Below are 23866 nucleotides of genomic sequence, written 5' to 3' on the forward strand. Positions count from 1 at the left end.
GATATATATATATATATATTGCTACGTATTCCAATTTCAAATAGCCAAAAACTGAGTTAAATTGTAATTGAGATTTAGAAATGCCGATATGTATCCAATTTATATTTGTCAACAAGATTGATACACACAGTTTTCTTTTTTAATATAAATATATTTTAATATACAAACAATAATACAATTTACAATAACGGTTATTACAAATAATGATCTATGTACAAAGGATTTACGAACAGTATTGAGTCTTCTTTCTGGTCTGGAATTTCCTTGATGTCTTATCGAGGGTTCACAATTAGCGAAATAATTTCGAGTTGATGTAGGTACAATTCACTTAACAGGGAGCTAGCAAGCTTTATATTCTTTCTTCGCTGGTCACACGTCGAGTTTTCTACCGATGAAGTTATGTAATGTTTTCGTAAAAAATATTAATGGCCTTTGTGAATCCACTGAAGTTAAATCGTTTGTAATGTTCGAGATTTATAAACGTTCCTGGTCAAATATTTTCAGTTCCAGATTACTAAGCGTTAATCAGAGTTATAGCTTCCGAGGTTTATAGCACACCAACTGTAGCAAACCAATAATATATACTGTCTTTTCGCGCATCGCATTGGTTATATTTATAGGCGTGAGGAGAGTTTCTCGAAATTTCAGCTTACGCAACAATATAAACGATACACCCGTGTTTACGTACACACACATATATTGTTGATTCTTATACTCGAAAATGTTCAACAATTTTAGAGAATAGGCAATACAGATTTAACAGTACAAGTTATTTACATTTTTAAATATAAATTTAACTTAAACAAACGTCGATATTAAAATAGATATATAATAGTATGTAGCGTCCCCAGTGGTACAGTGGCATGCAACGCTAGAAACCGGGTTTCGATAACCGTGGTGGGCAGAGCACAGATAGCCCATTGTGTAGATTTGTGGTTAACATCAAACAAACAAAACAAAATATAATGATAAATCTATCACAATATATTCTTTTGTCAAATAATTTCACTCCGGAAGCATGTTGTCTGCAGTAGGAAATAATTTTGTGTAAATACTTTTATAGTTTGATTAGACGTAAAAATATAAACTAAGCGTCCACTGTCATGTTAATGGTTAAGTATGGTGTTTAGTGCAAGTGACTTATACAAATACAGTTAGGTATTTACAAGATTATATGCAGCGAGTTAATTAATTAATTGCTGTGATGGCCTGTGTAAAAATAACGCAATTACGATCGTACACGCCCATATTATCTAAGGATTCCGAGTTTTAAAAAATGTTGTTGGTTTATGTTAGTCGAATACTGCTAACGTAGAACAAGAAAGATCGAATTTACATATGATTCACTGCGCTGTAATATATATGTATTTAATGTTTGCGCAGTCGTAGCTTTTAATGGTCATATCTATGAAAATTTAGTTTATTACATTATTTCGCAAATGGAACAATTTTAACAACGCCTTTGTGTTTTGTTGTTTATTAGATGCTGTGTTAAGTCGTGTGTGGACAATAGATAAAGAGAATTACAAACTGTGTGAACAGTTCAAAATAATGTAAGAAACATTGTAACAAAAATAATGTAAGATATTAGGATATCCAACGTTGTTAAGCCAAGGTTCATGACTCGTGTCCCGTTGCTGCAAAAACATGTTTCACACCTTGTGGTCGTACTCGCGCTATAAAGAGTGATGTCCGCATCCCTTTTATGGTCAGGTAGGAGTAACCCAATAGTTGGGTGTGGATGCTGTAGGCTAGCTGCTTTCTCTCAAATCTATCAGTCAAAATCAGGTATAACTGTGCGCACGTGTAACGTTGCGCGAATATTTTGAGGTAAAATCTGTATATAACGATATGCAATGAAACCAAATACTTTCTTTCTAACTAGTTAGTGCTGACTTCGTAATTCCGTGATCAGTAGTTAGAAAGCAATATTTCAAATAATCAGTATCGCTGTATAAGCTATCAAACTTTAATATATTTATGTTTTGAATTTATATTTACTTATGAACGTACAGCTTATTGTTTAGATTCTTTATAGGCTTGTGAAATGTTTTATCATAGATTTTTATCTGACCAAAAAATAAAAGCAATCTAGAAAATACAGAGAATTTGCTTAACTAACTTTTAGCAAATGGTCATGTTAAGAAAACATTAAAAAACATGGGTCGTGAAGAAGTTGGATATTACTAGGGAAACAAAATGAGAAGGTGTGTTAATATACCAGTCATAAACCTCGCACTTAACTAGTACCTATTGTTTCCCTTAATGTGCTAATAAAGGATACCTAAATATAGTGATTTATTGTCGAACCTTCGAGTATTATATTATTGACATTGATGGGAGATCTGTCTTGGTTATCGGGGTATGATTAACTGGTCGTTTGTAACGTAATGTGATGACTGTTTTGAAGATATTTAAGCAATTGGACTTCATAATATGTGTTTTGCATTAGATAATGATGTGAGATTATTCAAAAGTAATTGAAATGTACATATGTAAACTACATAAACTTTGATCCAAACTGAAATTTACTGGCAGTATAATTGAACATACAATTGAAGAGATCACTTGTATGGTGATAATAGTGCCAGAAATCGCGATGTATTGATGTTTCGTTTATGATCTTGAAATATGTGCTTGGGTAACGTATTTCAGATCCCTCGTTGTCCGGTGGATTGCATTATTGCTTGTGACAAACAATCATAATATGCAAGTGATAACTTTCTTCAGGGAGGAATTCTGTTTCTAAGTGCTTGTATTATGTACTTTCAATGTAATGTAATACGCTCATAGACCACGTTGTACAATATTAAACAAAAAAACTTGATAATTAGCATTCTTTGCTGTATCACTGTCATCGGATGTCAGAGAAAATTGATTGTATTCTGAAACATATATGAAGTAATCGCTTGTTAGCTATTCAAAATTTATTAATTTTATTGTCTCTCAGAATTTGTATTGTATACTGGATAGATTTAGAGATTTTTTCAATATAGTTAGAAAAAACAACAACCGTTACTCCCTAAATAATAATAATAATAAAAATAATTCAGCAAACATTTGTCCATTTTGGCTTCGTCAGGACTAGCAGTACAAGAACTGTTCTTACATAACATAGGCTTTGAAGAAATTAGAGGTTACCAGGGAAACATAATGATAAGAGTACATTAAAAAGTGCTTTTATTATTATCTGGAGAGTGAGGGTCGTTTTTTGTTTTTGGAACTTTATTGATAAAATTAATTTCATTGGTCAGTTGTGTTATTGCTTGCATGGGAGTAACAGTTGAATAAATACTATTTACAGTTTTAAGTCCAAAATATGTGTGTAGCTTCAGACGTACTTAAATGAGCTAAAAATTTAGTTAATACAAAAAAGATAAATATATGTGGTATATTGACGAGTGTCAAAGAAGTTTTTGAATGATGTAGTGTGTATAATAAAAAATATAACCAAATTTACAAAATGCACAGTAATTCTTATCTGAACTGCATTTGGAATGAAAATTCAGTTTGATTTTTTTGGTTACTGTCACGTGCACACTAATATTTGTTGCATCGTAAATAGTGTAGTACACCTAGGTAGTTAATTTAACTTAACCTCCATTTCTGTTATTTAATTTAGATAGTGCAGTTTGTGTTGCAGATCTTCTGATTCTATAAAAGTATGTATCTGTCTGTCTCTCGGTCACACACATTGATGTCAAAGCAACTTATTACGTAATTTAAGTAGTTTGGCTTCCTGTCAATTAGAAGCGAGTAGCCTACGATTGATCGAAAATTAAGGATGTATTTGGAATAAAATATACAAAAAGTTACACCTTTTTCGCAATTTGAAAACGTATCTTTGTTAAATCGTCGAGTTACGCCAGAATGGACGTAAATATACTTTAGTAGACATTTTATACAACATATTAAAATCATATCAAAGTTTTTTTTTTATAAAGGTATAACTTTAGGTCGTAGAATAATATTAGAAGATTATTTTTTGATAGTATTAAGTGTGGTAAGGTTTAGCCCTAACTGAACTAAAACAAAAAACGTTCCCCTAGTTACAGTGTTAATTTAGCTCTTTATCGAATATAGGCCGTACTTAATAAAGGCTTAACTAATGTTAGGACTAAGACATGTGGACTTGTAGATTTCATTGTCTGTGATTAGATTTATTTTTGTATTATTCTAGAAATCCTGTATTTAAAGAAGTACTATAATAAAGATATTAATTTGGCCGCAAATGCTTTGCTGGTCTCTGCTAGTTTGAAATAAAACTGTGGTTACGTTTCAGTGACACACTAGTGTGGAGTGGTTGATCCTCTGTCAAAAGGGAAATGGCGTCATTTCTTTCAGTTGTGTTAATCATATTATAGTATATTATGAGTAGTTAAAACTTTAATAGCCTTTATTTAAAGTTTTTGAGTATGATTTATTACTCAAATCTTAATATGCATAGTGTGATACTGGCAGTGTTCAGTGAAATGGACCTGGCTTTTGTTGATAAAATAACAAAACAAACAGTCACACGTATAAAACGTTAGGGGGAGGATAGTTTTACAAGTTGGTTTAATATGGCTAAAGAAATGTTTTATATCATCCTGCAAAGGTCCATAGCTCAGATTTTCTTAGATAAACCTGGCGGAACTTCAACAACACCAAAGACAATTACGGTTGTCATAAGACATTATTATGATATTTCAGAAAGGATAATTAATTATATATATATTCATGTTTCGCCTACTTAGTAAAGGCGTTCACACCATAACAATACCAAAGACAGCCTTTAAATAATACATATACAGCTGTCAACGGTAAACGGCATTAGAATCCGTAATTAATATATACTCTCTCTCTCTCTTTTTTTCTCTCTCTTTAAGTTAGTTTTATACGTGTTTCACACTTTACAAACTTAAGTATATTGAAACTAAAATTTTTCACTTTTATGAAAGGTACATTGCTTTATAATACAGTCACATATTATCACGTGTGTTTTATACATGTGTATAATTTGGTTACATATTCATTTTCTCATACGTGTGACATCGACTAATACCTTATGCATTGGTAAAACAAGTTAAAGCCGGTACAGCCTCAGTAGATCATGATCAAAAGATACCTTGTAGTGAAAGGTATATGTAGTTCATTTCTGTTGATTCAGCTTTTTGTTTCGAAGGTCTTGGCAAATATTTTGTTTAGTAAAAAGAATTTGTATTGAATGGTTACTTGGATCTAGAATAATGAAATTAATAAAATCGCTTGTTAATTAAAATGTGATGAAAAAGGTGTATGTGAATAATCGATAAATTCGCTTGTTGAATGGAAATTATGCGTTTTTTTCTCTTGTGCTATTTACTGGCCGTAAAATAGTATGCATGTCAGTGAATTTTTTACTAATATATCCCCAAACACGTGTGCACACAACATGAAACGTAACTACATTTAACTATATGTATAAAAGTGAATGTTAAAGAATAATTGTGTAATTTAACCATATTTAGAGAAAAAAAAAGGTAATAAGCAAAAATAGACTATTATTTTGTGAGTGATAAGACCAATTACAAATGTGGCCCGGATGTATAGGTGGAAGTTTCACGTGACCAGAATCGGCTGATATCCTGAACTTGCCGAACTACTTTCAGTGCACTAGTATGGCGTATGATGTGTCATATTACTCGCTTGTTCACTGTGTGTTGATGATCACGTGCTCAGTTTTGCAGGCAGAGTCCACCCGTTACCGGGGGCGCTGTTGTTTGACATGAAAGGGTCTTCAGGCTCAAGGCCTCGAAATCATCTATCGTGTTAGTAAACTACACTGTCGTATGACTTAATTTAACTTCATATACTTGCATTTGAATCTTTTAATATCTACCTCATTTTTACTACAGTCTTTATTTAAACGTTAATCGCCGTATTTGGAATCTTGCTTCACAGAAGACTATGCAAAATACTAGCATCGGTAGTTTTTGTGAGTAAGTAGGCTTCACTCACAGAAACTGTTAAACCACGCCTGTGTCTGAGTGCGGAAAAACACGAAGAAAATGTAGAGACAGCATAGTCTCTATCTGACTTTATTTTTCACGTGTATATACAAACGATCATCTATTTCCAGAATCTCTGTCAACGAAGTGCTTCCCCATTTTGTGATTTTCTGTTGTGCTTGTGCCTTGAGTTAGATTCTTATAAGAAGGAAAAAAATTATTACCTACCTACCCTTATAGTTAGTGTACGAAGCTGGTGTTGTATCAAGCGTCACACAGTTTTTTTGATGAAATAAGAATTTATACTTTATGGTATCCAAGCTTGTTAGATAATAAGTGAAGGTATGGCTTTACGTTTGGACAACACAGGATCTTTAAGGAACAGTCGCAAGATACCCGTAAGTTACATTATGTTTTGCTATTTTTCTTGTATTTGTGTAGGACAGTTGTCAAAAACGGATACAGTTCCATTGTTATTAATTTAATATTCATTGTGTAACATAGTGAAAGAAAAATTCTGGAAATATTTAATAATTAGGTTAAAATATTGTTTTTATACGAAGATATAAGTGATGGCTGAATCGGTTTGTTATTGTATTTCTGCGGAGTTTACAAACATGTTTTATAAAATCTTATTTTTATATTCATTACTCTGTAATGGTAATCTTAGCCAATGTCGTGAGGAGACACTGCTTAAAAATAGTGCTGATTTTTTGAAGTATATTTGTTTTGTCAGGAAATCACTTGGTTAAGATATGATTGAAGCTATATTATACATGATTTTTCTCGTGAACATACATTGCAAGCAGACTCGGAAAACTTGTGTGAAGTGTTTAAGATTCAGTGCACTACGGAGGCTGTGTTTTCACCTTTGTGTGTATTTTGTCAGCAAGATTTCTCGAAAACGGCTGAATGGATTTGGACCAAATTTATACACATTTGAACTATGACTCAACTTACAAGTGATTAGTTTTGGAGGGTTAACATAGGGACCGATTTTTCACACTATTTTTTCTCTATAACTCAGTAAAAAATGATCGGATTGTAGTGAAACTCGGTGAACCTTTTTAGATTGTTATTCCTCATTGTCCTGCCAAAGATGGCCAGTGTTCGTTGATAACGACGAACATACGAACACCTTTTCGTATTTTATTTTGAGATCCGAATATGATCAATGCTGTGTGGCGGAGATATGCGCTCTACAGAGTGCCCCTCTAGTTTTTATATTAAAATACAGTGAAGCCCCGATTTAACGCGAATTCGGATATAACGCGATGGGTCATTAAAACTCTTTCCACACGGGCTCGGTCCCTGGGACCGACCTCGTAACCATAACCTCGTTATAGCTTACATACTAATAACTTTTAATATTTTAAGTGTATCTTTACAAAATTTTTTGTGAAACCACATCACACGTCAAATTTTTCATAAAATGATAGACCAAAACCAAAGATATAACCATTAACTTACCTTGTGCATCGCTAGTCAGTACGGTGGTTTTAGAATTGTTTTGGGAACTACGTACCTGCTTGTTAACTGATAAAAGAATTGCATAGAAAGCATACTGAGAAAATGGAATCTGTTTGACATTACACGTGCTTTCAACATAAATTGCCTTCTTTGACGGTTGTGCTGTCACGCCTTTTTCCTAGGATCAGAGTAAAGGTTAATTTAAAATCTGGAAATAAAGTCCCCAAGAGTTTAAAACAACTCAAAATGTAAAACTTTTGAAAAACCATGCACATAGATGGATAATAATCTTTATTATTTCCAAACTTCATTTTTTTCTTGTGACTAAAAATGTGTTTGAAATGACGCATTTCTCATTTATTTTCTTACTAGAATGTGTTTTGACAAGTTTCCTAAGTGGACACAGTTATTCCGAGTAAATGTATATGTTGTTTTTAAAAGCTTTAAAGAGTGTTTGCATCAAATCAGAAATGATTGCTGTATGACTTGATGTGTCCTAAAATGCAACCGTATAAAGACTTCAGTATTAAAAAAGCGTGTTGTTGATTAAAGGGAATGAAAATCATCCTAAATCTAGCGACGTATATGATGATGTATCTTTATTCGAAATGTGTTAACATAGTACTTAGTTAAAAGTTGGCACAGGCGAATTAATGGAACTAACTCCACATTTTCTGATTTACTTTAAATCTTGGCGCAGAGTCAAGTAATATTGTATTTGAGATAAATACCAGAAGTAATTCTCAGCAGATAAAATTTGTGGTTTCATTATTCAGAATTCAAGAACATTATTTTTACAAATGCAAATGTTCGACCATGCTGTTCAATTTATAGATCTTTCTGTTTGAAAAATATCCTTGTTGAAAACACCAAAATATCATAGCCAGGAACAAACGATCATTTTTGAAACGTGGAAAGATTATGAACCTGAAAGATTTTGAGACGTATGTTTCGAGTTGGTAAAATATGCCTTATTAGTAGTTGCTTTGGGGTTAACCCTGTAGTTCTTACTTTGCGAGGTAGTCCAGAACATGCTATAAATAGAAATATCACAGATAGTTAGCTTTCAACCGGGAGGAACCCATTTTTCTTCTTGTAACCAACCTTTTTTGCTTGTCGCAGAGTCAAACCGTTTATTTCTCGCTGTAGCAGTCGCACACTATCATCTGAGCCAAATGATTAACGCTATATCACCTGTTAGTAAAATAATTGTTCACTATTGAAACAACATGATTACCATTGTAGATTGTTTTTATCTTCCTACATTACATTTAACTCAATCCACTGTTATGTTTGCATTGTGGCCAACACATAGTGTGCGTGTGTAAGGAACTATTTTCTCTTAGCTTCGATGCCTGCCCAACATTTATAGGAACCTTGGAAGACAGCCGTAAAGAGTATTTTTCTTTTGTTGTATGCTCAGAATTTAAAAGAAATTGTGTTCTCTGTTACTGATATGTATATGTAAACTACAGTTGTGTGTGTTATACGCAAGTGGCTACAACAAATACAGCTGTATGTGACTTGTATGAGAAGTAAAGAAATATCGTTATTTTGTGGTGGTCTTTCTGCACTACATGGGTAAATATTCATACGTCTAATATTATAGAAATCGAAAATTCATTATAAAACTAATAGTTATAAAATCAAAATATGTTATCGGTAGAAATAAAGATAACATAGTTATGAAATTATCAATATGGCGAGTCACGTTTTCACCAAACTTGACGCTGTCTATCTAGAAAGATATTCGTTATCAGTGTATAAAAATACAAAACCCTATAACCTGAGTGATTGTGAAGTTTGGACCTTTCTTCACGAGGGGCAAACTGGGCGTCCCATTTTGCCCCTGATAAAGAAAAGTCCGCCTTTCAAAAGCGTTCGGGTTACAGAGTTTTGTATTGTGTTAAATTGATTTCTCGAAACTACGTATTTTCCTAACATTACGATGGTATAAATGCATGATTCTAATTACGTTTATAATAGGGATTGTGGCAGTGTCTGAACCCCATTTGATTTAATATGTATATCGTTCAGGATTTACAGATAAATCCCACTACGGTTTACCAGCTGCAGACGTCAGATGTACGGGTTTCCTTCTCATCACGTGTGGAACCTTATGTCAAAAACAACCTGTTCTTGTAGGGAAAATACTAAGCTGATATGTTTCCTGAAACGCTTTGTCTTTTCTGAATCAGAAAAGCATTTCGTTGCTTCAGACGTATTTAATGAAATACCATGTTTCCCTGAATCGGAAATGTTTTGTTACTTTGGGATATTCTTAAACGAAAATAAATATTTGCTGTAGTATGATGCTTAAGTAAACGACCGTGTTTCCAGATGTTTCGATTACTTTCGCTTACAGGAAGAAACATTATATTCTATTCTATGCATTTTAAAGACAGATTTAGAATATGTATTGAAAGCTTTACTTTAAGCATATAAACTGTTCGAAAATAGTACGATGCATTAGAGGAGATACAATAATGTAGCAATAACTATAAAACGAATAACTTTAAGACCCGTATATTTATGTGAAAATGACATTTTTAAATCTAACTTATTAGTTGTATACCATGTTAAGGAAATTAATGTAAAAATAGGAAAAATTCTACATATTTTACACACGTACATATTTGTGTAAAATATTTATATAACGTGTTTAGTCCCATATTGAAGGAGACGACTACCTTTAGATCTTAGCGTGGACAGAAAGACATTCAATATCAAGTTGTCATTGAGGAATCACAATTAAGCGAGTGTAACAGTCATGAGTGATAAACACATACATATGGTATCACCTGACTTTGTTGTTTTTGACACTTTAAATTAGGATAGATAATTTCCTTTTGAAACTGGAACGGCTGAAACAGCTTTAATTAATAGTTTCAAGAGATTAACGGAATTTCTGTTTAAAGTGTGCATTCCCATATGGGATATAAAGTTAATATGACATGTAGTTAAAAACTATTTGAAGCTCTTGCCTTTCTGCTCTTTTGCCTCAAAAGTGCCCTTTTTTCCTTTGTCATAAAAACTGTTAACAACTAGGAATAGATACATTTGATTCTACACCTTGCTTTTAGGGACTTGTAGGTCTTTATAGTAAAAAACAACAACTACATATTGCAGCTTTTAGACATGGAGTCAAAATAGGGATTTGTAACTTGAGGAAATAATGTCAACACTGTCTCAAATCTTAAGCTTGTTTGTTTACGTTATTGGCGATTGCATTTTCACTTTAAGCAACCTATCTTGTTTCTGTATTTTTTGAAGATTCCTATTCCCCTCTTTTAAAATTACAATTTATAATAACCTTGTTTCTGTAGTTTTGTCATGTCCATCATGGACATAAATATGTATTATAGCAATATTGTCCTATTTGAAACAGTTATTTTAATGAAACACGTAGTTGGTGTATGATGCTCTCTCGGGAAACAATGACAACCTTTGGATTGGCTTCATGTAGATTGGATCGCTACTGCTCCCGATATCATTGCCACAATGTTATTTATAATTGATAGTGGTACTGCATGTATGATCACTATGATGCATGATTATAACATACCACATAGTATGTATATGTATGTAAAATGTATATAGCTACTATATTTAAACCCTATAGCTATATGGGGAGTCTGTAAAAACTGGATTAGAGGGACTACTGAACTATACTGTAATGGTGTGTGGGAGTGGATTCTAATCGCGTGAGTTTTATACATGCACATTAGCTATCTACATATACATACACAGGCTTTATAGTTTTTTAAGTAGCAAAACACACACACACATAAATAAATACATAGCTCACAAACTATTGATTACATTAATTGATAATAGGCGATTAAACCAGCACTATAAAACATTAATGAATTAAATATCACATTACCGTTATCGGTCTAGGTTATGAACTTATTGTCATAACGGATAATGTCTGTGGTAATAGCACCCAAATGTGTTGGCGATATCCCTTTCACTGAAAGGCAGTAGAAGCTGAGATGTTGTGGGTGTAAGCACTCAGCTTCGTACCCTTTGATTTTTTATGATATTCCATGTCGGCTCATTATATTGACACCGGCGTTTCGATTTTGTTTGATAAATGGGATATCCTCAACGCATTTGGGTGCTATTACCACAGACATTATCCGTTATATATATACATGTATAGCCATATGAAATTTTCAAGTTATTTAGATGTATGCATATATATTCAATGCAAATAAGAATCTGTTATAATATAAAGCATATGTATACAAATAAGCATTTTTAGTATTACTTATACAGTGGAACCCCGTTATAACGCAGTTGTGGGCGTCCACGAAATGCTTTCGCGTTAAATGTGGGGGCGCGTTATTACGGTATCCACAAATGATCATTTTCCATATTCCTTGCATTGTTATTCGGTACATGAGATGTTTTTTTTATTAATTTGAGAGCCCAGTTATTGTTACGCATGACTTCTACTCTAACTTCTTTTTATTCCAGCCATTTTAAGAACAAGAAAAACATAAACTACCATATGTCAAAATTATCACATGATTATGTTTATTGATTACACTGTTGACATGGTTAAATGCAGTCCATTTGTTGTATTCCACGAACGAACACATGGACGAACGCATGGTGCGTGAAAATCAAATACTAAACATTGCTAACATTTTATAGGCCTAACTTTAAAAAAAAATATATATATATAAATCAAGCACACAAAACTTACTGTCAAAACTCGCGAATTTAGCGATAATATTTGGAGCCAAACATTGACCGCGTTATATCTGGACTTGCTGTAACGGTGCTCTACTGTATAAGAAATATTAAAAATGCTTATTCCTCCTCCTTTTCCCTGCCATAGTAAGGGCAGTCACGGCTTTGCTGCAGCTGGCCAGATTTCTCCTTAGTGTTAATTAACAGTTGTGAATTGATTCTATTAATATACCTTTTCCCCCTCAATTTCGACGACCCTCTTTCACCGTTGGGCCGTCACCACTGCATACTTTATCTGAAACTAAATATTTTCTAAATAAAGTATATAGCTACAAAATTTCTACCTCATTTTCGTCATCTCTTGCACAATTCTTGCCACTTCTTATAATCAGCGTCAAGGATGGCTACCCTATCTGCAGTATCTATAAAATTCGCAATCACTGTGTTGGCTATCATTCGACACTTACCGTCAGTCGTCACCGCGATTGTCGATCCGATGCTCGAAACTGAGTTTGGTGCTATCTTTTAAACTATAGCTTAAAGATTTCTGTTGTGGGAGACAGTCTAGACGTTTGTGTAACATGGTCGAAATCGATCATGGAGAGGTAAAAGAAAAAAAAATAACTGTTATCCTTTCAGCAGCGTCGTGTCCGAAAAGACAGGAACCCTATACATAAATAAATGATATGCGACACCAATACAATTGCAACAGTAAGGTAATAATCGCAATGTTACATGTGTCATGTCTGCCAAAAAAACATTAAATTACATCCACGGCCTGTATAAGTAGCTATATACGTATTCACGAATATTAGATTATGAGGCTTCACATAAACCACAGATTACATTAAAACAATTGGGTGTCAACGGTTGTACAGCCGCTGTTATTTGCTAGGTAGTCAAATAAACTTAAAAACTACCGTACAAAATGCACAATGATGCTTTTAGTAATATTTTTGCTGTAAGCTTGCGGAACAATATAAGACAATAATAAAGAACAAATGGGTGATCCCTATTATGAACCACTACCATTACTAGTAGCAGCAGTAATACATAAATTACAGGGATTTTATGTTTTCTTTCACACTGTTCTTAGGGTCAGACGTGCCTATAATATGAATCTGGGGTTTATGGTTCGCCTCCCGTCGTCATAAAAATGCGCTCCGCTCTTTGGGATCGTGGGTACATTATAAGAATGACGGTCAAATTTCACTATTCATTCAGGCAGTTGGTAGTTGGTGCCATTGATTAGCTGCCTTCCTGTTGTCAGTTCAGTATTATGGACGGCTGTGTACACACAGCCCTTGTGTAGCTTTGCGCAAAAAATATGAACAAAGGAAAAATTCGCCATGTACATCAGCATTGCTGTTTTTATAAATATATATATTGTGATATGAGGCTATATTTTGAAAAACTTTTAGTGGGGGGGGGGTCTTTTTCGATTCTAAATACTTTAATGTGCTACTAGAGTGTGTTAGAGGATAATTCTCAACTAGAGTACATTTGTTTTTCATGAGTGATCTTGAAAATTCAGACGTTTTTCCTCGTAATTTTCTCAATCTAGTGCCCGAAATATATCTTATGAAATAGTAAATCACAGCATTTCTCCATGTTATAATAACCCGCAATTAGGAGACAGAAGATCGCAAGGAAGAATTAAAAAAAAAGTATTACGTGAAAGTTATTTCAGTGTTTATATAAGTGGATACTTGTTTGTTTGTCATTCGTCGATCTTCACTGAGGCGATAAAGGAAAAAAACCGCTGACAAACAAACAAGTATCCACTTATATAAAATTTTGTGATCACGTTCAATGTTAAAAATTTGTTAAACTTAACTGGCTATTAACAAGGTTCAGTTTTGTCTCGGTATTTTTTTATATGACCTGTTAATGCACAAAGGATACCAAGAAATGAAGTTACTTAATGCGGTATATTTGTTATTGTGCCTTATTTATGACGATTTTTTTTTGTCTAAATATTATATTAAGGTTTTATATGCAAGTTAAAATAAATATAATCTTCGAATCACCTTTGAGATTAATCCAACTACATCTGCAAAACCTAAGCGTCATCTCTCCCTTCATGTATGCCATCATGTGGGAGTGTCCTTGATGTCAGGTAATGTTCTTTTATGTCTACCTAGTTCAGCATTCCGCCACACAGAGAGTACTGTACGTCAGATGTATTACTCAAAGTAGAAAAAAAGAGAAAGAACAGGGCTCCTAATAAAATAACGTTTATTAATGAAAAGTGGCCGCCCTCTTGAATTTATCAGAATTTTTCCTCGCCCTGAAATTCTTGATTTTTATCCAAGTCTGTTGCTTATATCGTATGTTTTATATATACACTGATGTGGTCGTAATATCTTTACCATTTTTTTACTTCCTATTATTATGTTTTTTCAACAGTACTACACTATAAGTAATTATAATTACGCTTCACCATCTTTGAAAAGGTATTAACGTCATAGCAACTATTGTTGTAACAAACGGCCTATATAAATAGTGTTTGTTGTGTCCCAGCCGGCCTAATGTGTTCTGAATTGAGATATGGCGAACAGAGAGAGGTTGGAATACTATTATTATATACTCTTCTAATTCTTGAGAATTCGTAAGGACTAGATTAGGAATGCAGTGTTAAAATATACAATAGGCCTAATATGAATATCGTATGAAAAGTATAATTGGTTATAATCATGCTTCGCTAGGTTGGAAAAGCGTTCACACCATAGCAATACAGCGCTAAGTATATTATTATTGTTGTTTTCGCTTCTAACATTTTGAACACACATTGAATAATATAAAAAAAACCTATTTTAACAGATTAATACGAGTCTGATAACAGAAATGTCGCATTATATTCATTCAATTATCTTAGGTATTGACATCCTTTAAGAACTAATTAGTTTGAGGAACCCCATCACTGCTTGTAAAACGTCACAAGGGCTTTTTAGTAGTAGTTGAAAATAATAATATAGTGATAAAGGATAGAAACTTAAGAATTAGTAAAAAAGGAAAAGATGCCGTTAAATACCTAAGTTTTTATAAATCTCGCAAAATCCATTGTAGAGTGCGTTACATGGGTTTATTTTGAATTTCGCGCAAAGCTATACGAGGGCTATTTGCGCTAGCCGTCCCTATTTTAGCAGTGAAAGACGAGAGGGAAGGCAGCAGCTAGTCATCACCACCCACCACCAATTATTGGGCAACGCTTTTATCAACAATTGACTGTCACATTATAACGCCCCCACGGCTGAAAGGGCGAGCATGTTTGCTGAGACGGGAATTCGAACCCGCGACTCTCAGATTGCGAGTCAAGCGCCTTAACCACATAGGAAAGATACGCTTTCATTACTTGGAGGTAGGCCGTGTCTACGTTGTGTGTGTGTGTGTGTGTGCACATATACAGTTTAATTAAATATTAACTTCACCATAAATTGAATAATTGTATGTAAAACATGTATAAAAACTGTATTTTTTCACTACTGGTTTACAACAATATTAAATATGTTTACCAAAAAAAAACCTATTTTTATTGCTTTTGTTCTGTTGATTGCTTTTTCCTCTTATTCCAAGCAAACCAGTCGAAAAAAATCAAATTGTGACGTTTATATAGAGTGGTAGGTCTAATTATAGGAAAGTCATTACTCCTCAACACATTCAAATAGGACAGGGAGGTGATATCCACAGCCAAGCTGAAAAAGTGATTGGTAAATGTAGTAGTCTTTAAACAAGTTAAAGACCAGATTCGTAAGACTTGTTGTCTTCCTGAGATAGAAGAACTTGCGAGAAAATTCGATAATCTATATATGCTTATGCATGAAATTGAAAAGTACTGATCATAACTTTATTACTTTTCATTAAAATTTTGGTATCTGTGAACGTGTATATTAAAGCATTTTGATTAGAGGGGTTTGAAATTATGATTTTGGAATGCATCATTTTACATCAAGGTGAGCTATATATATAAGGGTGTTATCTTGTCGAGTGTAATAAATTGAAAGAACTAACCAACCGTTTTGTGGACAAATTAAATAACATTACCACTGCCCACACAGTGGCACGACAATATGTCTGCGGACTTGCAACGCTAGAAACCGGTTTCGATACCCGTGGTGGGCAGAGCATAGATAGCCCATTGTGTAGTTTTGTGCTTAACTTCAAACAAACAGAAACATTACCACAAGGTTTCTGTCGGATAAGCAGGATACCATGAAACGTTTTTTGCAACAAATTGAAAACATATCGCTTTCTACGTTAATAGAGGACATAAACACCAAATTAGATTTGCGTATTCAACAAGTTTTTGAAGCAACATCCCGAGAGAGAAAAAAAAATGGAAAAAGCATGCTTGATAAAAGCAAAACAAATGTTTGGAGATTTTATAAGGCAAAAATTTGTTTCCAAAATTTACACAAAGTGTTTGGCTCAAGATCCACCATTTGTTATGAAAAAGTTTCACAAACCCATCAATTAAGAAATAAGAGATTGAAATTAAAGCATTAGAAATACAAGCAAGTTACTAAGCAGAGATACGGAAAGATAACGATGACATGATTGCAAATATTTTAGCAACAAGCGAAAAATTAAGTTATATGAAGGATTATTTAAACTGTATATCAAAATAACCTAGCGAAATTGACCAGAACATCAGGTTAATTACGTTTAATGTGGTATCTTTATTTAGTAATATAGAACACGAACATGAGATTACAGCTGTTAATTATTTCAGTGACCGTTATTCATAGCTTTTGCATTCCAGAACTGCTAACGAATTTTTATTTGAAGCTGTAAAATTAATATTGACTAATAATTGTTTTATCTATAATAATGATTTCTACCCTCAGAGAAGAGGAATCGCTATGGTACAAAAATGGTACCTTCCTATGCTGTTTTATTAATGGGTTTTTTAGAAGATGAATACCATTGTTGACCAAATAATAAAGTCAAACGTTAGCTCTCGTGTGACATCACATTGGCTCACATACATTGATTATTGTATTATTATTTGGAATAAAGATTTAAACTGGTTTAATTTTTGTCGAGTTTAAATTATCTAGATCCAAACGTTAAATTTACTATCTATGTGTGTCTTGGATATGTTGATTGAAATATCTGAAAATGTCTGTTTAGAAACTTATAGTTTTTATAACTTGACCAATTGCCACTCTTATTTAGATTTTAGAAGTAACTATCCCATATACGTTGGCGAAGAGAATTGTACAGACTGTTAACAGTAAAGGAAAAAGAAATGTTAAATTAAATAAATTGGAGATGTTTTTATTAAATTGAAATTATCCAGAGGGCCTAATTGTTGACTGTATATTTCATGCCAAATTACATGGCTCAAAATCTAATGATCAGCCAGAAATGTTACCAGTCATTACTAGGTATACCCTAGGGTTAAAAGTTAATATTAAAGAGTACAAGACTTTGATTGTCTCCTGTATCTCTAGTACTGTAATAAAAGCCATAAGTAATATTACTGTTATTATAGCTTACAGACAGCCTTAATTCTTGAATCGTTTACTTTGTTATAAATACGAAACTGGAATAGAAAAAAGGTATTAGTCAGTGTAAGAACTTAAGATGCCAACTCTGTAATCTAAGTTATATTACCAATACCTTTTCCTGCAGTTCTAAAACCTGAATTCATATGTTAAAATGTACAAGATGTGATTAAACTTACGTTGGCCAAATTGAAAACTTAAGTTTCACAATAAATGAACATTAAGTTTCATGTTAGAAATCCACGTCAAGAGGCCATTAAGATGCTCTGAACGTTCATACAATTGTATATTAAGTACCCATGACCTATTACAAAAACCTTTATGTTTCTGTTTTCCATTTTGGTCTTGTGATAATCAACAAAGAATATTATTACATGAAAGTTATTTAAAATAATGGAAGTAATTTCAATTTTATTTAAATAACTTGTGGATTTATTTTTTATTTACAGGTTTTTATTGTGTAAGGATTTTATATAATATATAATCATTACTTGTATTAATTTTTATAATGTTTTTACTGGGATGTATATTTTTTATATTTATATTTTGTTCAAAATTATGTATTTAATGTATTGTGTTTAATTAGGTTGGCTAAAGAGCAGTAATAAAGCTGAGACAGCGCTGCTTAACCTATCGAAACCAAAAATATATTTCGAACCTGATGGTGCTTTGAACGATACACACACGCAGCGAAACGCGTCCTCGGCAATGGATATGGCGAACAGTGTAGTTGGAATACTATTGTTATACACACTTTTGCGTAGTCACATCTTGTACTTTCTCACGCATAAAACAATTATATGTGTGTGTGTGTGGGGTTGTATTAAATAACTTATAACTTAAATTATGTAACAATAGCACATTAAATATTCATATTGAAATTCTTGTTGGCAAGTGTTTTAGTATTAGGTTAACAATTGAGGTGAAAGAAAAAGGAAAACCTGAGAAAAAACTAATTAATATTAGTGTCACGGAATGAATAGAGATGTAGTTAGAATTAATAAGAATAACAACTCTTTGTGATTAATAATATCCACTTGCAAAATGTGCTTCACATCCATTACTTTATCATGGAAAATTAATGTATTTTAGTTACTTAAATCACTGAATATACTTCTGAACTTATAAAAATAACTTTAATTCTGCGACCAGAAGAGTTCATTGGCTATTGCGAGTAGTTAGAAAAAAAAACATTCTTAGAAAATATGGAAAAAACAACAACAAAAAACAGAACGTCAAATGTCATCTGTTGCAGTACACCCAACTCTATAACATCCAGAGCACACGAAGGATACGTTTTATAAAGCCAGAAAGGGATACCTACGTATTAGGACCTTTTTCTTGTTCATTATCACTATCACAGTTCACTCAACTGCTATTAATGTTTTGTTTTTGAAGAGGAGAAAATATACACTTGGAATTATGCCTTTTTTTTTTTGTTGAAAAAATAATGCAAGTGAAAAAGTTTAAAATATTCAACTTGAACAACCTTTATAAATTAGTCACACCTTTTAGTTAATATAAGTAGCTATTTGGTTTTGTATAAGCATATAGAATTTCCGCAGAATTACTCTTCTAACGTTGACGCCATAGGCAATGTTGAATTTGCTAGAGATTCAAGGTCAAAGTATGAAAGTTGCTGGATAGTTTCTCAAACAACTACGCTTTGCTCGTGGTTACCGAGATGTAGTGTGTTCAAGGGTGGGATCACCTCAAAATCTTTATTTGTTGGTAGATGGAAAGCAAACTGCGAATGTTGTTTATGAAGAAGCTTTGTTATAATTTTAAAGTTTTGAGATAAAGTTTATATCTAACTTTAAACTTGCATTGTTTTAGTTAAGTTTAAACATTCCCCGTCAGTTGACGGGCATTTCAGCTTCTGACAAATATAATTAATTATATCATGCTTCGCCAGCTTCTAATAGGCGTTCATACTATAAAAAATTGTTGTTGTAACAAATGGCCTATATAAATAGTATTCCGACCACTACTTTGTTCGTTGTATCCCAACCAGCCTGAAGAGCTTTGGATTGAGCGAAACGCATAGTTGGATATGAATATGACGAATACAGTGTGGTTGAAATACTGTTATAATAATACACTCTTCTAATTATTTTAAATCCTTAAGGGACTAGATTAGTAATGTAGTGTTAAAAATATAATAGGCCTAACATAATGTCTTATGACAAATATAATTAATTCTACTATGCTTCACCTTTTTCTGAAAGGCGTTTACATTATAACGGATGTACACTCAGAAATCTATTGTTCAAACAACAAAACTATTTTGTTAAAGTTAGTTTTCTAACAAACATATACTTGTTTATTGTGTTCATAAAAACAAATATTATGTTAATACTAATGCATAAAACTTGTATTTGGTTAATAACAGTTATTATGTCGTTGGAACACAGTGTTATTTACAGTTTTTACTCTTCCTCTATTAACAACTAATATTCCACTTGTTATTTTATATCGTATCTATTCATGTTGAAGTAATCAGTTATTGAAACGTTTGTACTTTGTATGTTTCCTATTGCTTTTTTATTGTGGTATTGATGGACAATATTAAATGTTACTGGTTGAATATAAAAGGGCCAGAGGACAGACTTTACACACTATACTTGTATCACTGAATTAAATTAATAAAGGATAATTTAAGAAGAATGTGAAAATAATTGTGAGCAGTCCAACATAAGTGATCACGTAATGTAGGCAGTAATTGTACTCGTATATATCTGTACATTGAAATGCAATTATTACTGAAAATAGATGTACTACATGGATGTTTAAACAAGTAATTTTTATTAATTGAATGATAAAATGTACGCAGATATTCTGGCTAGAAAAATTATGGATATAAAAATGACATTTTAAATTGGTATCATAAAACAATTAAAAAAGTGCTTTTCATGTTTCTCCCAGGCCAGCTAGTTTGCTTTAAAAACATAACTATAAGAAAAATATCTAAACGTGAATATCAAAATCATAGGATCATTTTTTTACAGTTTCAAAAATAGAGCAAGCTCTGGTGGGAGTTTTTATTGTAAAAATTTTAAAATTCCAACCTCTAAAAACTGAAACATTAGTTCCCCTCCCTTCCCCCTCCGATGGCTCAGCCGTAAGACTTGTAATGCTCTAAATCAGGTTTCGATCTATAGCTTCAGTTCCAATCGGCGTACGTAGAATTATTTAATTTTCACGAAGTTTAATATAGTCGCCTTTTATATTTATATGTCTCTTTGAAAATTACGTTCCAGGCGCAGAAGAAAGATTCTCTCTCTCTCTCTCACATACATATTATCTCGGGGCGTTTTGATGAAGGTACCCGTACATCATTTTGTCATTATAACTGTATTCACGTGGTTTACACTTGCGCGCGCCTTAAGTACATGCGCGTTTTCTCCGTCTTAGAACAGCTGTCGCTGACAGACTAATAGCAAAAGTGTGGGATACTCAATACTCGTGGCATTTAACTCACTGCCAGTTAAATACATGTATGTGATCCACCACATATAAAACAGGATATGTATAGGTTTATGTTACATTCCCGAAAATAATTAAAAGTAGAAGTCTCTGAAATTATGGTAAATATGTCACAGATGAGAACCAAAGTAATAAAATATGTTAATTGTGATGAACGTGTTATTGTATATTAAGCCTTTAAAAACTAATTGGATTCAACCGAATAAAAAAAAAGTCTAGAACTGGCTCGTTATATACGTGAGTGGCAACTTTTGTTTTTAGAATAGTTATACACTATTGCTTTCGGGCCCATGACTACAAAGATCAAATGGGTCTCGTTAACACCAATCGCCCCCCCCCCCCCAGTGGCACAGCGGTATGTCTGCGGACTTGGAACGCTAGAAACCGGGTTTCGATACCCGTGGTGGGCAAAACACAAATAGCCCATTGTGTAGCTTTGTGCATAAATTCAAACAAAAAAAAAATAACACCAATCACACAAAAAATTTTAACAAAAAATACCATCGATTTAGTAATTAATCCCACTAATTACTGTAGGGATTTTCTGTGTATTTTACGTAGAAAGTTGGTAATATCCCCCGCTGTTTTGATGTTAGACTTGTAGTGTTGAATCAAGCAAGAACATTATATCTTTGAATATGATGCGATGTGTGGATTTAACGGTAGTCAGAGGTTTGTAAACAAGTCGGTATTTGATGGTTAAATATGGTTGATATTGGACTAATGCAAATGTTTTTACTAGTAGTATTGGGTTTATATTTCTGGCCCATTTGCCACAAAAAAATATAATTATTCGCTCATACTGGTAGCTACCAAATAGATTAGTATAAAATAATGTACGTGGTTATAACGTTAGGAATTTTAAAATTAGTTTCAACCACAATGTTAATGTTTTCTAATTAGTGAGGTAATTTATTCTTGTGAGTTTTTTTGTTTTTAATTTCTTTAGATTTAAATATGGAAATACTAGTTATAAAACACTTAGCATCACAGAATCATTCAAGTTGAGGAAAGTAGTCGTAGAGAGACAGACGTCAGCTGGAGCTTGAAAGGCTATAAAACTGCTTTTCAAAGCACCAATATACTGTTCAGTGTATATGCATCTTCGTAACAGCTGCCGGCACGTGCCGCTCGCGCATGGCTCGTGACGCCTAGATTTATCCCACTTTTACACATCTGTCTAGTGTTTAACTCAGTCATGTTCGATTCAATACAGGAAGTTTTATTTCTACGCATTTGCTCTGTCGCACACAATGGACCAATGACTCTTAACGACTCTGTATAAATAGCTGGTCACATCTAACAGATGGCGTCTCTATGAGTGTTCCTTTTAGGTTCAGCTGCGTTCTTGTACTGTACGCACACTTATCGAGTCGCTTTGCAACAATGTAATACACAGAGAAGAAAAGCATGCTCGGCCACTGTCCTCATATTAGATATATAGGGTTGCCACAGCAACATATTTTCACGCACTGTATAAGAAACAGACTTGACAACGTAATGATGGCTGTAGTATGAATATTTAATAAAGTAACCATTTATACCATTTTTTATACATAAAATATCAATTTACTTACAATATATCAATAATTAAATTATTATGGAAGGATGATATCGATTTAATTGCATAATTAACTAACATCATTTAGCCTTTCATCAAATTTGAGTTTGATTTTAAATGCTACAGATACACCATCCAGGGGAATTTGTTTGTGCGTTTTCCCAAGCTAAAAATACATTTTTATATGTCATTTCCAGTAGGCGAGAATGTTATCTTTGCCAGTTTGTAACCACTTCATTTTCCACTCATGCAGATGACTAATTGGGCGTACACATCTTGCATCATAATTATTTTTTATCATGTATAGTTATCGGGGCTATGATGTGTGCAAAACTAGTGAGATTAATGACATTACCTTTTGTCAAAGTAATTTGACTGTTCCAGATTATTAGGATTTAAATATGTAAACCTTAACTAAAGCTGTTATATTTGTCATTTTATTGGGTGAATGGTGCAAATCATAACGATTATGTTTCAGGGGATTTACTGAATGATTTGTTGTGCAGCGGTTTATGCCCTCGGTTAAAAAAATAATTTTCGATGGGTGTAATCAGCAAGTATGAAAGTTTTTTGTTTTTCTCGTAAGGTACATGATTGCCCATAATACATTTCTATATCATGCAATGACAACTATAACCGTTTTATATTTGTGAATATTTAATTAATGCTTGTGTATTTCCAATGACATAGTTTGTCTTCTTCAACATTGTTATGATGCTTTGGTTTATTTATTTCGGCCTGATGAAAATGCGTCGGTTGTGGTACCATTGATATCGAGATCACGAATACTTGTAATAGAAAATGATTTAATTAATTTTAAAAATATGTTTTATCCATGCTGCTGACTGTTGTCAGAATTTGCTCCATCGCGGAATACGAACTAATTTTGGAAAATATTTGTTAGTGTCGGCGACAGCCAGATCAGTTAAGATATCATAAGTTTAACAACAACAAGCAAAAGCTTGGAATGGTCTATTGTTTCATTGGGTGTGTGTCTTGAGCCAGACTTGTTTCGGAGAATTCCACTCCTCATCAGTGACCCTGGACACTACCACCAATGAAATAACAGACCAAACCAAGCCTTTATAGTAGTAAGGTATCGAAAATCGAAATGGTGTATTTAAGTGTTTTACACTCACAAAAAGAAACCTATCATTCTATAGGTATTT

General features: G+C 33.0%; 1 protein-coding gene across 8 annotated transcripts in view; it reads left to right on the top strand.

The window, feature by feature from the left end:
- The window catches only part of LOC106458387 (RNA-binding motif, single-stranded-interacting protein 1-like), a 133749-nt gene that overhangs the window by 41943 nt on the left and 67940 nt on the right, over window positions 1-23866 (top strand). The window contains exon 1 of one of the 8 annotated variants that reach the window (XM_022381544.1): window positions 5738-6367. The exons of the other annotated variants lie outside the window; for them this stretch is intronic. Within the exon in view, the coding sequence (XP_022237252.1) occupies window positions 6314-6367 (54 nt within the window). The 5' untranslated portion in view covers window positions 5738-6313. Of the gene's footprint in view, window positions 1-5737; window positions 6368-23866 lie in introns of those variants that run through there. 8 annotated transcript variants of the gene reach the window in all.

The sequence above is a fragment of the Limulus polyphemus genome, unplaced genomic scaffold (assembly GCF_000517525.1).
Source record: "Limulus polyphemus unplaced genomic scaffold, Limulus_polyphemus-2.1.2 Scaffold0, whole genome shotgun sequence".
NCBI lineage: Eukaryota > Metazoa > Arthropoda > Merostomata > Xiphosura > Limulidae > Limulus > Limulus polyphemus.